Here is a 15,876-nt window from a genome sequence, read left to right as displayed (position 1 = left end):
AAAAGTAAATCACCAGATTCTACACTATGCCATAAAATTTAACCTATGCTGAGGCACTGTTACCATTTTTATCAGAAATTTATTACTTGCAGAGAAAGGCACATTAGAGATATGATTCAGAAGGATTCCTGATCAGATGTGAATCAAGTCCAGTTTATACAAAACTGATCTTATTTAAGAACCATCTTCCTAGGGGCGCCTGGGTGGCTCACTGAGTTAAAGCCTCTGCCTTCGGCTCAGGTCATGATCCCAGGGTCCTGGGATGGAGCCCCGCATCGGGCCTCTCTGCTCAGCAGGGAGTCTGCTTCCCCCTACCTCTGCCTGCCTCTCTGCCTATTTGTGATCTCTGTTTGTCAAATAAATAAATACAATCTTTAAAAAAAAAAAATCTTCCTAGCATGTATCCACTTAGCAGTATTTATTAAATGCCTATTTTAAGCAGTCAGCATATAACAATTAGACAAACATCTAAGTACATGGAGTATACTTTCTAGTAAAGGGTTATTATTACAATGTTTTCCTGATGCTAAGTCCAATACATCCATCTACTAAAGATTCAGATAATGGGTGAGAAAGGATTAGGCCAAAAAGAATAATTTCCTAAGAGCAAGATACTTTCTGCAGAGGCAAAAATTGGTCCTATGTTGAAAGGGAAACTAGAAAAAAAACTTTAAAAGGACAGAGGGCTCAAAGAAAAAATGGGGATGAATATACTTGACACAAATTCTGAAAGGTTACCAAGTTGGCCATCTTTTACTTGCTTAGTGGGGAGAATCGTTTTTTCAGCCTTTTGGTGGAAGGGTCTGTAGCTATCACTTACAGTCTGTTTCTTTAAAAACAATAAAACTACCCTAAGCAACAGTTCTGTAAAACATACCATCAGCATCATCTGACTCTTCATCATCGTCTTCATCTTTAGATTTCCTTTTTGAAGAGGACCGACACCTGAGCACATCTTGTGAGGAGAGACGACGGAAGTATCCCCTGGAGAAGAGTTCACTTTCATCCTCTTCCTCTTCCTCTTCATCAATCTCAAATGTAGGTTCTAATCTTGGCATTGGCCTCTCAGAGTCAGAGTCTTCAAAAGGTTCATCTAAAACCTCCGTGGTCTCAGAAATAGTTTCTGTGACCACACTGCTGTTGTGGTGTTTGCGCTTTCGGACTCTCCTCCTTCGGTGAAGGATTGGTTTCTATTTAAAAGAGGAAGAACATTAATGTATTTTATTTACAGTAAAGAATGCTATCATTTCTATTAACATATGAATAGTTTTTTAATCTAACAAAATAAGCATATATAAAATGGGTATACTGTTTGCAAGAGACATTTTGAGTATTATTTCAAAATGCTACAGTAAGATACGACACAGTTATCACAGAAAGATGTTGGATAACTGAATACAACTTTATAAAAGGCATGCCCAAGGAGCAGATATTATCATTCCCATATTAATAGTTCAGTTACATTTAAATGCCTATTTCAATACCGAAATAACACAGAAGCTACTCCTTTAACATCTCTTTACCTCAAGACAAAAAACAAAACAAAAACAAAAACAAAACAAAAAAAAAACACACACTTTGTCTCATAGCTCATAACAGATACAATAAAATGATAAAGACGATGCACCAGAAATTATCTAATCCAATCCCTCATTCTATAGAGGCGAGAAAGGTTACAGGGCTTAAGGTCACATATCCAGTCAGTATAGAAATGGTTGTAAAATATAGTCTCTGACTCCCAGTCAAGAGAATCTTTTTAAGAACTTCAATTATTTTGTGCATGATCTCTCTGCCTGTTACAATATTCTCATGTTTACACAAGGAAATAGCATAACTTTTATCTTATAAATAGGCAATACAAGCCTGAAACGGCAAAGATATGTTCTTCCTGATCACGTAATGAATGCCAGAGTTAGCCTGTTTTGAGTTTTTCTCCAATTCAAATTCAAATTTACTAGTCCTTTTAGTTAAGAGTACAATTTTCAAACCAGGTTAAGCATGTCTGACTATGCTTTTTGGAAAAGTGGCTGACTCTAGGACTGGGACGTGAAATATATAAGATGAACCGAGAATATCCTGCAGTACTAGAAAGTTAAGGAAGTGCTCAAAACAAAACAAAAAACCCTTATAATGATGATAATACACATTAAGTTAAAGGGACATGGGAGCAAAACTCAAAGACTCCTAATGGCCAATGCTGGAACAATCTGAGCAACAAATTAAATCAAGTGGTACTGCTGGGTATAACTCAAAGTATAAAGTAAATATCTGAGTTTATGCTGGTATAAATAAGTGCTTGAATAAGTAAAGAGATGGGTGGGAATGGCAATGACTGACTGCCTTCCAAAGAGCACAGTACAGGAAAGGGGAAAAAAGGAGTGACTGATTTACAGTGAAGAAACCTGACAAACACCACCTCAAACCTGTTAATCAAGGCTGATATCAATAGTGAAAAGTCATACTGACAATAATACTATCATGTTTGGTGTATACACACATATATATATTCAGACATCCTTTATATGATGTGGTAAGAATGACACCATACCTCTGTGGTCTTCTTCCCAAAAACATATTACCCTATTCTAATATTATGAGGGACATTCTAAAATACCTAGCCAGTACTCATCAAACTGTAAAGGTCATCAAAAACAAGGAGTCTGAGAAACTATCATGACCAAGAGGGGCCAGAGGCATGAAGAGTATGTGTAATGTGTGTGCTAGATGAGGTCTTGGAACAGAAGAAGGACATAGAGGAAAACTGAGGAGATCTAAATGAAGCATGGACTCAAGTTAAAAAAATACTAGTTCACTATTCGTGGCAAAATACTATACCAACATAAGAGGTTAACAACAGGGGAAACTGCCTATAAGGAAAACAGGAACTCTCTGTACTTTCTCTGCAATAACTGCATAAATCTAACTGTTCTAAAATTAAAAACTTTTTTTTTTATACATAGCCATGCTTTTTTTCCCCCCTCATAAGGTTCTGCTAAGGAAAGGAACAGTTTCACTGCTTTGGATGAAAGCTGTCACCCCGCTACTCTGAGGTGGCTCATCCCGGGGGCTGGGCTCTGGCTGGCTTGTGGCAATGCTTAAAGTTCACTCCACAGCCTGGGACAGTTCCGGCAGACAGCGTGCCAGAACTCATGATCACCACCACAACACATTTATAAACTGGCTATCATTCAAAGTCTACAAGATGACAAGATAAAGTTGAGAAAATATTTTTAAAACCAAGTTGAGCTAAACGTCTGAAAGAAAAAAGGGAGAGCTGGAGAGGGGACAAGAGAACACAGGGGAAAAAGTCCCACCCCACCTACGACGAACAGCCTCTCTGAGTGCCCTGACCTAGGGCACCGCTGTCCATCACGCTGTCAGATACTTTTCTCCTTTTCTAACATAGGCACTTCTAATTTATACGTACTTTTAAATAGTTGACAAATCCCTGAAAGTCATGATTACCACATCAAAAAAGCAAGCTGAAAAACAGTTTGTCAGCCTTTAAGTAAGTTTATGACGTCTACGTTCATTCCCATGAACCACAGGAGCCATATCCACGTTTCAAATGTTCACTGGGAAGATCATAAGCTACAATATACCGAGACATAAAGTCTAAAAAATTAACACACTAACAATTTCTATATTCACTTTTTCAGAACTCCATTATAGACAGATGTGCATAATAAGCTGCCACTGGGAAAGAACAGACGAGTCAAAAGAAACAAGTCAAAAGAAAAGCCTTACTTTTCTCTTCAATGTGGGCTTTGTAAGAATTGGTGGAGAGCTGGATCGAGGACTTTCTGGCTCTTCTTCCTCCTCACTACTTTCACTGAAGCCTCTGAGGAGAGCCCTGTCACCATCACTATAGCGACGGGGCAGTCTATCATTGCCTTCTGGTAATCGACACTTCAGTGCCTCGGGGCTCTTCTTCAGCTGTCCTCGCCACAGCTCAACCCCCTCACTTAGTCTTCGTTTGGGAATGTCTGGCTTCCCATCCTGGCTTGGCTGCTCCTGAGAGGCTGCCAACTGCTCCTCACTTTCAGTATATTGTTCTTGGGAGGTTTCTGATTTTTCCTCACATTCTCCATATTGTTCCTGAGGAGTTGTCTCTTCCAAGAGCAGTTTAGAATCTTTATCACTAAAATGTTCCTGGGTTTTTCTGTTCTTCCTCCCCCAGCGGCCTCTCCGGGATGGCTGATTATTTGCAGGAAGACTATCACGGGGAAGGACTTGTTTGTTCAGACGTGCGGAACTGGCTGGTGCCGTGACTTCTGGTTTCTTTTCACTTTCTACTGAAGAATAAGAATCTTGTTCTTTGTTCTCCCGAGATGCAGACTTTCCCACCTGATTTCAGAAAATAAAACCATGCTGATTAATTTTGCAGTCTTATCTGATTATACCTCCTATGACCTCTTAAATACAGAGAAAGGAAACAGAACTTTAGAAAAGAAAGTATTATTTGATAGCTATCATGAATATTTCTCATGTGTTAGGCACTGTTTTAAATGCTTTATAAGATTCATTTAATCCTTACAACAATACAATGAAGTGTTATTATTATATCCTCATTTTATAAATAAGGTAAGTGAGGCACAAAAAATACAAGTAACTTGCCCTAGGACATGCAATGGCAAATGTGGAAGCTGGGATCTAAACCCAGGCAGTCTGATCCAAGAGCTAGTGCTCTTAGCCACTATGCAACCCACCTTCAAAAGACAAAGTGAACAGCATTGTTCTTACAAAGGCTAAGTGATATAATTTACCAAATTTCTCAGCAATAAAATTTATAAACAGAGAGGAGATGGGTTCTGGAGCATGGGCAAGAGAAAGGGAGTGTTTGAAAAAAATGAAAGAAAATGTCTGTAATTATTATAAAGAATTATTTTTATTCTGAATATTTAATTTCATTTTTAAAATTAAATTACATTAAATGGGCGTGAAACTGTGTTTATCAAAGGAGGACATAGATTTTTAAAGGATGAAAGCACAGCTTAAAAAAAGAACAGAGAAAGATATGCATCACATAAAGAAAAATATTGAACACTATACAATGTTTTACAGTCCCTCATTAACTCTTTAATGTTTGAAAGACATTTGTGTACCCACTGAATTATTTAGTGCTCTACTAGAAAACATACACATTTACATTACTTCCTTTTATTTTAAGGAAAAGGGATCTTCATTTTATTTTTAACAATGGTCAGAATTATTTTAAGGAAAAGGGATCTTCATTTTATTTTTAACAATGGTTAGAATTAAATTAGATCCAGATTCCTCAATTACTGCCACAAAGCAATTTAGCCATTTATCAGCACTCTGGTATGGAATTCTTAGTTCTAAATAACACACTGTAACAAATTTGAAGGTCTCCAAATGATCCAAGACTTAAAAATATACAAATAAGTAAATAAAACCCGGTCTTCCTGAAATCTCTATCACTGAAATCAACTGAAATTCTAATGTGAATTGACTGTGTTGGTCTAAGTTATTATAACACATTATCACAAATACTCATGAAAGCCAAAAATAGAGCCTTCTGTCATCAAAAATAGAGACTACTCATGCCCTTACACTCGTCTCTAATTCTCTTTCCTGGCACTGCGGCTCTTCGTTTTCTCCTTCCTCAGCTTCCTCTTCTTCCTCCTCAGAGACAACAGAATTGGAGACAATGACAGGAGTCCAGCGCAAACATTCTGGATCTACATCTACAGGTCGCAAATTCAGCTGAAGCTTTGCCATGTGATCCTGGATAAGTTTTTCCCGGCGAATTATCACAAATCTGGAACCAGAGCAAAGTTTATAGCAATCAACGACATACAAGGAGTATCTAACCATGAATATGGAGCTATAACTCCCAGAAAACCTTGGAGATGATGACAAATGCTTCGAAAACATCCCCACCTGGGAGCATGAAATACAGAAATATGCCACCATATGAGATGGCTAGGAAATATGAAGTTGGCCAGCTACTTCATGCTCAATGAAAACAATGTACTAAGTGATGTTAACATTCACTGTCTCACACTTCCCACCTCTGCAATTGCTGCTACCCTCCTGTATCCTGTCTCCTAACCTCCATCTTCATCTTTCCAGCCCAGTGCCTCCTTCTCTGTGATCTTTTCCTGACCCCCTCTAGATAAGGGTCAGTTGACATTCCTTTAACCTGTATTTTGTACCACTTTATATAGAAATCAATCATGGGTATATTTTACTAGACGTTATTTCTAAAGCCGTTATTTCTTATATTGTGAAGGAGCTCCCAGCATTAGAAAAGAAAAGCCTCTACAGCTTAGGTCTAAAAGTTAGAAGGAAGATGAGAAAAAAGTTTTTTAAAAAATGTGATCAATGGTATCAAATATAGAAACAAAAATGGTGTCTCAGGATCACCTAATATACCAGTCATATTTGTTTATGCCCTTTCACTGATAATCTGGCTGCCTAATCCAAACATCTCCACCTAATTATCTTTTGAAAGTATACGAAGGGATGTGATACTCACTGGTCACTACGGAAGTCCAGCATTCGTAGGTGGTGGAGTGTGGAAGTAATGTCTTGAGGACAAATTCCAGTCAACTTGCTTAACTTCTTAATGCTGATTTGTTTGTCATTTTGGTGATAAAGGCACTCCAATATTACACTTTTCCAATAAGCCATGTAGGAAAGACGACCTAGATCGGATAATGGTTTCTCTGGAGACCCTGCTTGGCCTTCTCGCTTTGATAACAAATAACCTAAAGAAACCCCCGAATCACAAATATGTCAGAGAGCCTAAAATAGGCTAATTCACCAAAATAACAGTTCCCTCTTCTACAACCAATCTAAGTAGTATAGAACAAAACTGAAAAATCATTTCAATACACATTTGCACAAGATTATGTAATTTGTATATACTGAACATTAGTTAAGTATTACTTTGTCCATATGCACTATAAATCACATTGTTAAAATATTCAAATCATTAAAAAATTAGAGAATTTCATATTAATATGATGCATTACGATTAAGGTAATAATGCTTTTTATTTTATGTGGGGAAAACCTCCCTTGCATGTTTTATTAGGACCACCAGATGGCAACAGCTATACCTGAATTGTTGAACAATACAAAAGAATGCCTTCGTTTTTTAGGTAATCCTATCTGTTAAGACTGTGGTGGTTCTGTGAGTGAATCAGATGGCAATTTCTCACTTCAGCCAAAGCACTCCTCACACTCCCTTTCACCCTAACTCTTAGTGAGCAAGGATGTCAGCGTGAGGGTGTCCCTGAGAGTGTATGGTGGTAGCTGTCCTCTTGTCTAGTGCAGGACTCTCAAGGACAGAAAGAGAAAGGTATAAATTCTAAGAGCAGCAACAATGGAGATGGCAGAAGAAATGCAGTTTTTTGTCATCAAAGAAAACTACTAAACGCTACTAAATACTAAATAGTTATGTGGGAAAATAAAGATTACATTAGGAAAAGCAAATAAAAACAAATACTGTAATTGTAGATTGCTGGTTGTGTATCACAAAAGTATAACTAATTAGCATAATAAAATATTTCCCCCTAACTTTGCTACTTAATGGCAAAAATGGCATAACACATCCAAACATGAGTCCTTTTTCAAAACAATATATTGATATTAAAGGAAAGAATCTGAGTGGCACTCTCTACTACTAATCTAAAAAGGCCAAGAAAACATACAAAATTAATCAATGGTACATATTTCCAATAAAATATGGTCAGGAGTATAAGTCTAAGGCCAACTAGAATAAGCTGAACTGGTCCATCTGAGAATTAACTTCTTAACACTAGTGATACAATCATCTAGTATTTAGAAGAACTGCCTGTATCAAAATATTCCCTCAAAAATCACTATGTTATAATTAATATAAAATCTATTATAAACATATACTTACTTTCTAAGCAACAATATCAACACGTAAAACAAAATTCAAATTCCACAATGACTTTTTAGAGCTGTTTAGCTTTCACGTCTGATTAAATTATTTCCTATGCCATGCCATTTATTTTTAAGATTTATTAAGGTGTACTGCGTGTTTCAACCACTAGGTAGAGCCCATAACTAAAAAGTTACTAAAAATTTTCTCAGATTATTAGGTAACAAAAATAAGGCAAGTGCTGTACTTCTTCACTGTACTAGCTTAAGTAGTTATACAATGTACTGAGTATTGCTGTGAGTTAGAATTCATAAAAGTAAGTTCCACCTGTAAATTTAGAGTTGAAAATTCAAAGTATTTGCATAGATCACACAAAGCCGGTATTTGATGTAAGCTATTTTAAAATACTTCATGTCCAATCAAAAGAAAAAAATTCATGACTTTAGGTTTCCAAATTCCCATACTGCAGTATGACAAAAGATACTAGGAACCAATAAATATCTACAAATCTCTAAAAATATATATATACAGAAGGTCCACAAGAAGAGATAATGAAAAATTATATTATTATAATCCTTACTGAAATCGATGAGAAACCTGCCATAGCCCTTACGCTGGTATTGGGGAAGAATCATTATACAGGAAACGTTGTATTTCTGTTGGCAGTGCTTTTCCTGGTAAAGAAGATTTTAGAACAACATGCGAGTAAGACTGAATAATAATGTTAATTATTAAGAAACAAAGACTAACAATCAAAACCAAAGCCCTGGTCCTTTGAGAATAGCATGCACATCAAGGAAAAAAAAATACCCCACTGGGAGGAGACAGGACAATGTTAAGTCATTGCCATTACCCAGAAAGCAACCTTCCCAGGAGAGTAAGAATAAAATAAAATTATGCCAACTAACACCATCTGTAACTCAGAAACAGTATGCCATTGCCTAAAATGAGCAGAGGAATCTGAGTCCCAATCAATCTGCAAAGCTAAAATGATGAGTCAGTGTGGCACTCTAAAAATGGGAAAATTCATCTACCACTTCAAAGATTCTCTTATTTCCTGCTCTGGTGCTACATAGGGTAGTCCCATCTTCCCATCATTTGTACCTAACTTTACAAAAAACAATCTCAAAATGTCGGGTGCAGACACTTTTAAAACTCAGGTAATATATATATATAAAAGTATACTTAACTAGTATACTTAAAGCTGGTATTTCCACGTAACTATTTAATACACATAAGTTTTTTTCATAGGCTAGCTTAAATAGACGTACATCTTTATGTTGTTTGACTACAAAAAAAACACCTTTTGTTCTCCCCAAGAGAATGGAAGATTACAGGAAGGAGAGAAAATATCCTTGAATAAAAATGGCATCTTATTCTTATTTCTATTCTTCAAATTTAAACTAGGAAGAGAAGATTTAAACTGAGAAGGAGCTCACAGAGGTAATGACTGTGTTTATTTCACAAGTTCACGGTAAGTTATTACCATGGGAATAGAAGTCATTTAAAAACTTTTTCTCTTGAGTATAAATGGCAGCCCATGTTCCTAGGAGAGTACAGTATGTTGAATGTTACTAAGCACCTTCAAGCACTTGATAAGTTTCTGAATGTTCCTTCTATTTTCCTTTCCAAAAAGTTAGGTGGTACCTAGAAGGTGCTGCATTGTGTAGTGTCTCCAGTGAGAACCGACAAAGATTGTTTCAGATTTCCATGTGAATTCAAACAAATTTTAAGCTGATATACTTACTTTAGAAAAGTAGCCAACAAGGTGGCAGCCCTTGACATCATTCTGTGTTAGTACATAAAAAAGAAATGGCTCCACATCATAATAGAGTGTTTTGTGGTCAAGAAACAACTTTGCCAAGAGACACAGGTTCTGACAATAAATGGTACTCACATTCCCATCAACCTAGAGGAAAATAATAGAACAAAATCATCAGGAAAGTGGCTCTTTAGCTCTAGAATAATAATACACATCACTTACAAATATCTGTGAGTATCCATAGTCCAGTCTAAGAGAATCGGTACCCAGAACCTGGAAACTATCCTTTCAATAGCAGAATTAGGGTACCTCCTGTTTTAAGGCAACTAAACATATAAAAATACTATACTTGAACAAAGTACGATTAGCTAGATGGGGAAATGATGACCCTTTAAAAAAAAATAGCACTTTTGGGGGGCAGCTGGGTGGTTCAGTGGGTTGAGCCTCTGTCTTCGGTCATTATCAGGGTCCTGGGATTGAGCCCGGCCATCTGGCTCGCTGCTCAGTAGAGAGCCTGCTTCCCCACCCCCTCTGCCTGCCTCTCTGCCTACTTGTGATCTCTCTCTGTGTCAAATTAATAAATAAAATCTTTTTAAAAATAGCACTTTTTGCTTTTATAATAAGATTGGCTGCTGTAATCCCTCAGATGGCAAGCTGATCTGACTCATTTTTTAAAGTAATTCAACAAAAGATCTAAAAGCAACCTTTTCTAAAATACATTTGTTGGGGCACCTGGGTGGCTCAGTGGGTTAAAGCCTCTGCCTTCCGCTCAGGTCATGATCCCGGGGCCTGGGGATCAAGCCCTGCTCAGCAGGGAGCCTGCTTCCCCCTCTTTCTCTGCCTCCCTCTCTGCCTACTTGTGATCTCTGTCAAATAAATAAATAAAATCTTTTAAAAAATAAAAAAATAAAATAAATTTGTTAAGTAAAACAAGGTTAACTATAGTCCTATCTATGCCAGCAGCCAGAAACACTGCAGTCTGACCATCATGATCAGATTTTTACCCCCAAACAAAGCTGTTTTCAGGAATATTAACTATTGTCAGAAGCGCCAAGCAGGTTCCCTAGGTAGGAACCTGGCAAATGAGGTATTTCTTGGAATTGGGTTGGCAAGATCAGGAGCACTACAGTGTATTTCTCCTGACACACACCTATGTTGCTGGGAATGGCCAGAGCTTATTCTTTTATGCGAAGGCTAATGAATGCCCACATTAAACCCTAAGACACTGACATTTCAGGACAGAAACCTACTCAAGAATTTCAGTAACTTAGTATTACTTCTTTTAAAATACACACCAATATGTGCTTAAGGTAAGCAGTTTGCTCTTGGGTATTCTGAAACAGTACTGTACACCACCCCCACCCGCCTCCCCGCAAGGTGAAGAGCTTCACTATTGCTCACCTAAAATGAAGGTGTAGAGAAAATCAAGAAAGTTAGAGACTGAGCAGATCCCAACAATCTGAAATCCTATCATCACAGTCATTAAGAGAACTGAATACATGGCAGGTACTGAATTAACACCTGGCAATGACACCACAGAACTGAGGATCAAGAAGCTAGAAACCCATGACTAACAACACAGAATCACAGACACAGCCCAAGTCATATCTCATGATGAAGCGGGAAAAAAAAAAAAAAATTTTTTTGTCTCTTTACAAAATAAGGTTTACTATGGCTATTGAATATACCTCTACAAAATATTCCTTTAAGTAGAAGAGAAATTTTTTTCATTTAAATACTATTTCATAGATTCTAAGACACAATTTTATCACATCCAAACATAAACAATCAGTTGGCATTTTATACCAAATGGAATCCTGAAATACAGAATAATTTATTCTGAGATCAAGCTTGTATGACCTTGGTACCATCTGGATTGGCCCAATTCTGCTTCTCATCATAATAGCTGAATTACTGGACTCAATCATGAGTACAACAGTAAAATAACATTTCAATAAAACCCAAGTACAATTAGACACAGAATAGGTGGCACTATATTTGAAATGACAGGAAGACAACTATAAAACATCTACTTTACCTCAAAGACAGAAATATTATTTTTTCTGTAAATCTCATTGGCCGGAGGATGGAACCAACCACATTTCTTCATGTGCTGCTGGAGAATAGTTCTACTTTTCATATATTTTAGACAGAATTCACAAAGATACAATTTAGGCAGCCTGTAAATAATAATTAAACAAAAAAAAACAGGGCTTTTTATAAGTTTGTAAACTTTGACAACTATCCTTTTTGACTCTCATTACTACTCAAGTAAAAAGGTGGAGAATGTATTGTTATCCCCATTAATCAAATGAAAGAGAGAAAACAAACTATAAAAATAAAACTAATTTGGTTAATGGCACCCAACTAATTGTTAGGAAGGCAAGGGTGAGAAGTAAAGATACCCAATTCGGAAATCTTCCTATTAGACTAATACTTCCCTAATACTTTACCTAATACTTTACTTCCCTAATACTAATACTTTTTTAAGTTACCCACTTGGCAGACAATAAAAATCTCTATTTCTCCCTCCTTGATAATCTCTACTAAGTAGAAAATAAAGCCTGCCTTCAGAACACCCCAATAAGTGAAGAAGATTTTGTCAAGGTATATATTCTGTCTTCCTTTATTTGATCATTCCTCCTCCTTCTTTTTTTTTTTTTTTTTGGAACAACATGGATCTGGACTGTGTGATCCACTCATACGTGGATTTTTCTTGGTAAATACAGTACAGAAGTATAATTGTATTTTTTCCTCTTTATGAGTTTCTTAACATTTTCTTCTCTCTAAGCTTACTTTATTGAAAGAATATAGTATAAGTACATGTAATACAAAATATGTGTCACTTGGCTGTTTATGCTATTGGTAAGGCTTCTGGTCAATAGCAGACTATTAAGTTTTGGGGGAGTCAGAAGCTATACATGGATTTCTAACCGCATGGGGAGGAGATGCCCCTCACCACAGCATAGTTCAAGGGTCAACTATACTACTGTGTCAGACCTTGTGCTAGGTGCACTAGGCATAGAGTGCTGAGTAAAATGGATATAAAGTGGGTATTATGAAAGCAGACTTTATACATCTTTTTAAGTATAAAACTGTAATAATACATCTTTTCAAGTTAGGAGATACTATACTACCTCCTTCCTTCTACCCCTGAAATTCTGGCTTTCCCTCTGGTTAAATACCCCATTAAATCCTGCAACTTAAAAGTCTATCATTCAACAAATGAAATACAAGTTAAAATTGTTCTTTCAGATTTTTCGTTATGAATTTATATTATGCAATAGTCATGCTATTTTAGCAGTTATTTAACAGGACTTCTTTAGCTCCCTTTTATGAGGAGCTAAGACAATAAAGTGATTGGATCAGTTCATAAAGTAATGGAAATAATATAACCTAAATTGAAGGCTAGTGGCTTTTTATAACTATTTTAGTCTAATCCAGAAGACCATGTGGCTCTTCTATTACAAACATACACCTCACTTATCCTCAGCACACAGACTTCTCTGCATCCAAACTGTGTCCAGAACTGGTCATGCCTTGATAATCCAAGATCTGATATTATCATTAAAAACTGCAGATACAAAAATACTAGATATGATGACAAAACCTATAACCCAAATACATTACTGCATTTTCTCTCAAATAAGTTAATAAACCTCATTAATTTAGTTGCTATCAGTCTGGATAGTTAGGCTTTTAAAAGATCACACTAGAATTAAAGAAAAACACACAAAAAACCCACAAAAACGTCTAACTGAAGTGTGAAGACCACACTATTTTTTCAAGTACTACTTTAGAAGCCACTTTTGAAACATAATTATATTTTATCTGAAAGCATTCAACATTCAACTGAGGACTTTACCAAGGTGTACTCATGGAGCACTAGTCCTGTACATATTAAGTGTTTCACACTCAAATAAAGGTGGAAAAAGGCATTAATGTGACTTTTTTCCTTCTCCTCTGGGGATTTACACTGTGTATTCATTCTTCCTATACAACCTCATAGCTTACTTTTAAAGCTGTCCCTCAGAGCACACTAAGAGCTTCCAGGGAACTGCTGAGGTATAATATTTCTAAGCCTCTACAGTATCTAATACTGATTTCCAAGATCTCTCATATTAGACAAACCAATACAACCTGAAGTTATGTCATTAGTACAAAAGTCATTCCAAAATAAAGTACTGAGTAAAACAATTAACAACTGACACTGCAAATTGAAGTCAAGAAACAGGAGCCAAGACCACTGAAGAGAAAGGTTTCCTAGGTGACTTTGCTTATTTCCTTTGCATGCTGCCTCAAATTCCACTGCACAGAAAACAGGAGTCTATCTATGGACTAGACAGCTTTTTGCTTCTTTACTACCAGAATTGAAAAATCTCAGAACGAAATGGCCCCAATTATAAACTTCATCATCTAACGTGGGCACTAGATAAACTAACCGAGTCTCAGAGCTGACCCACAACTGCCAGACTATTTTAGTGAATATGTGGATTTTGAGTAATTTCTTCTTCTGAAAAGGATAGGAGGAGGTTCTCCCTGGGTAATTAATGGTAGCCTCCTTCTTCTAATTACCTTATCTTTATTTACCTGTGCTATATTCTCAATGAGGAGTTTTAACTTGTTGCAACATAAAGATAAAAAAGAATCTGGGAATACAGTTTAGACTTGAGAGCTAAATATTACAACTCAAAATTTCCTACAATATGAATCTGAGAAACATAAACAAAATCCTGGGATAAAAGGAAGGGAGGGAGGAGTGACAGACACTAAACTTTCTGGATTGTGCTAAAGATAAATGCCAATGTTAAAAGCATCCAATTTAACTTTTAGGTCTTGGTACAAAGACATGAAAATAAAGTATGACTTATTTCGTAAGGTCTATGAAAAAAGATCTAATTTATAAAGCTCTCACAGTAAGCAAGTTGTTCAAGAAAACATAAGAAGGAATGAAATCTATAAAAAAAAATTACTGCCAAATCTTATCTGGTAAACTTTAAGTTCATGCTATTTCCTTGGAATAGCAAGGTATATGATATTTTCTTGACTAAAAAAAAACTTCAGCAAATCGTAGTATCTCAAAAATAATAAAGTAAAAGCAAGCATCATAAACTACTTGATTCCAATTCAGTTCTTGCTGAAAACATTTTAATATAAAGCCTCTTACTTTATTATAACCAAGCCCACTGGGATGACACTGTTAGTCTAAAGGGAATTATCTGATAAAGCTCCTAGAAAAACAAAATGTTTTAATAACAATACTTATGGCCGAAGTTCTTTCATTGAAAAAATACATCATACAGAAAGAACATCAGATCACACGCAATGAAGTACAGTTATAAAGAGTATGAATATTCTTAGCCCTAAAGAATACTGCTGGGTGCTGCTTTTTGTCATTGTCTTCCTGATAGAGCACACAAGCCTCACTGCATGATGGGGTGTCGCTTCCATAACCTGAAACTGATTCTAGAGTCAGCCACTCTGCTGATACCCTTACATGTGAAGTCAGGACTGGGCCACAACTATATGCACTTTAGAAGCATTGCCTTTCTTACTTCTGGGTTGATGCAAATATTCTTCCCAGGAACTCCCATGGTATGATCTTGGCTTCTGAACATTGCCCAAGACAGTAGCAATTTGTGTAGTCTTTATAATAGGTCTACTTGTAGTAAAATTTTAATACAACAACAAAATTCTATGAAGTTTTACTTAAATCAAAGATTATGGTAAAAGCCATGTGAGATCAATGTGGATACAGATGCCATATGGAGTAGTGCAAGTTTGGTGGTTAAAGGTTATGGCTATGTGGTAAGAGAAAAGTGAGATAAAATCCTGGTCCTGCCACTTATGAACTGTATGGTCTTGAATATGTTTGCGGAGTCCTGATCTGGAAAATGAAGGCTGTAATATCTACCTTTAACAGAATTATCCCAGAGATTTTTAGTCCAGTACTAAGCTCAATGACAGTAACTAAAGCTACTAATAATTTATGATTAATACTATGAATAGTTTATTCTCCTTTCATTCATTTTATTTCATCATTTAATGGTCACCCAAAGTCCTTAAGGATCCTGGTCTAAGTAACTGGGGCTGTACATAATCTAGGCGTCAAGTCAGGAACAGGATCAAAAGGGAGAGGAAACTTCCCAAGCTCCTCAATTACACGGAACTCATCCTTTAGGATTTCAGTATGATCTCCTTGCAAAAAGGTTATTATAAAGTTCTAAACAGTTCAG

General features: G+C 36.3%; 1 protein-coding gene across 3 annotated transcripts in view; it reads right to left on the bottom strand.

Moving 5' to 3' along the window:
- Positions 1-15,876, bottom strand: part of KAT6A (lysine acetyltransferase 6A) — a 110,920-nt gene that overhangs the window by 6,890 nt on the left and 88,154 nt on the right. For all 3 annotated transcript variants that reach the window (XM_082715135.1, XM_082715133.1, XM_082715134.1), the window contains 7 exons: positions 11,679-11,820; positions 9,626-9,787; positions 8,459-8,552; positions 6,503-6,734; positions 5,575-5,782; positions 3,748-4,347; positions 878-1,190 (listed from right to left, as the gene is read on the bottom strand). In XM_082715135.1, the coding sequence (XP_082571261.1) occupies positions 878-1,190; positions 3,748-4,347; positions 5,575-5,782; positions 6,503-6,734; positions 8,459-8,552; positions 9,626-9,787; positions 11,679-11,820 (1,751 nt within the window). The remainder of the gene's footprint in view (positions 1-877; positions 1,191-3,747; positions 4,348-5,574; positions 5,783-6,502; positions 6,735-8,458; positions 8,553-9,625; positions 9,788-11,678; positions 11,821-15,876) is intronic.

This window comes from Mustela nivalis (genome assembly GCF_964662115.1).
Source record: "Mustela nivalis genome assembly, chromosome: 20".
Taxonomy (NCBI): Eukaryota; Metazoa; Chordata; class Mammalia; order Carnivora; family Mustelidae; genus Mustela; species Mustela nivalis.
Note: the sequence above shows the minus strand (reverse complement) of the source record. Positions and strands in the feature narration are given on the sequence as shown.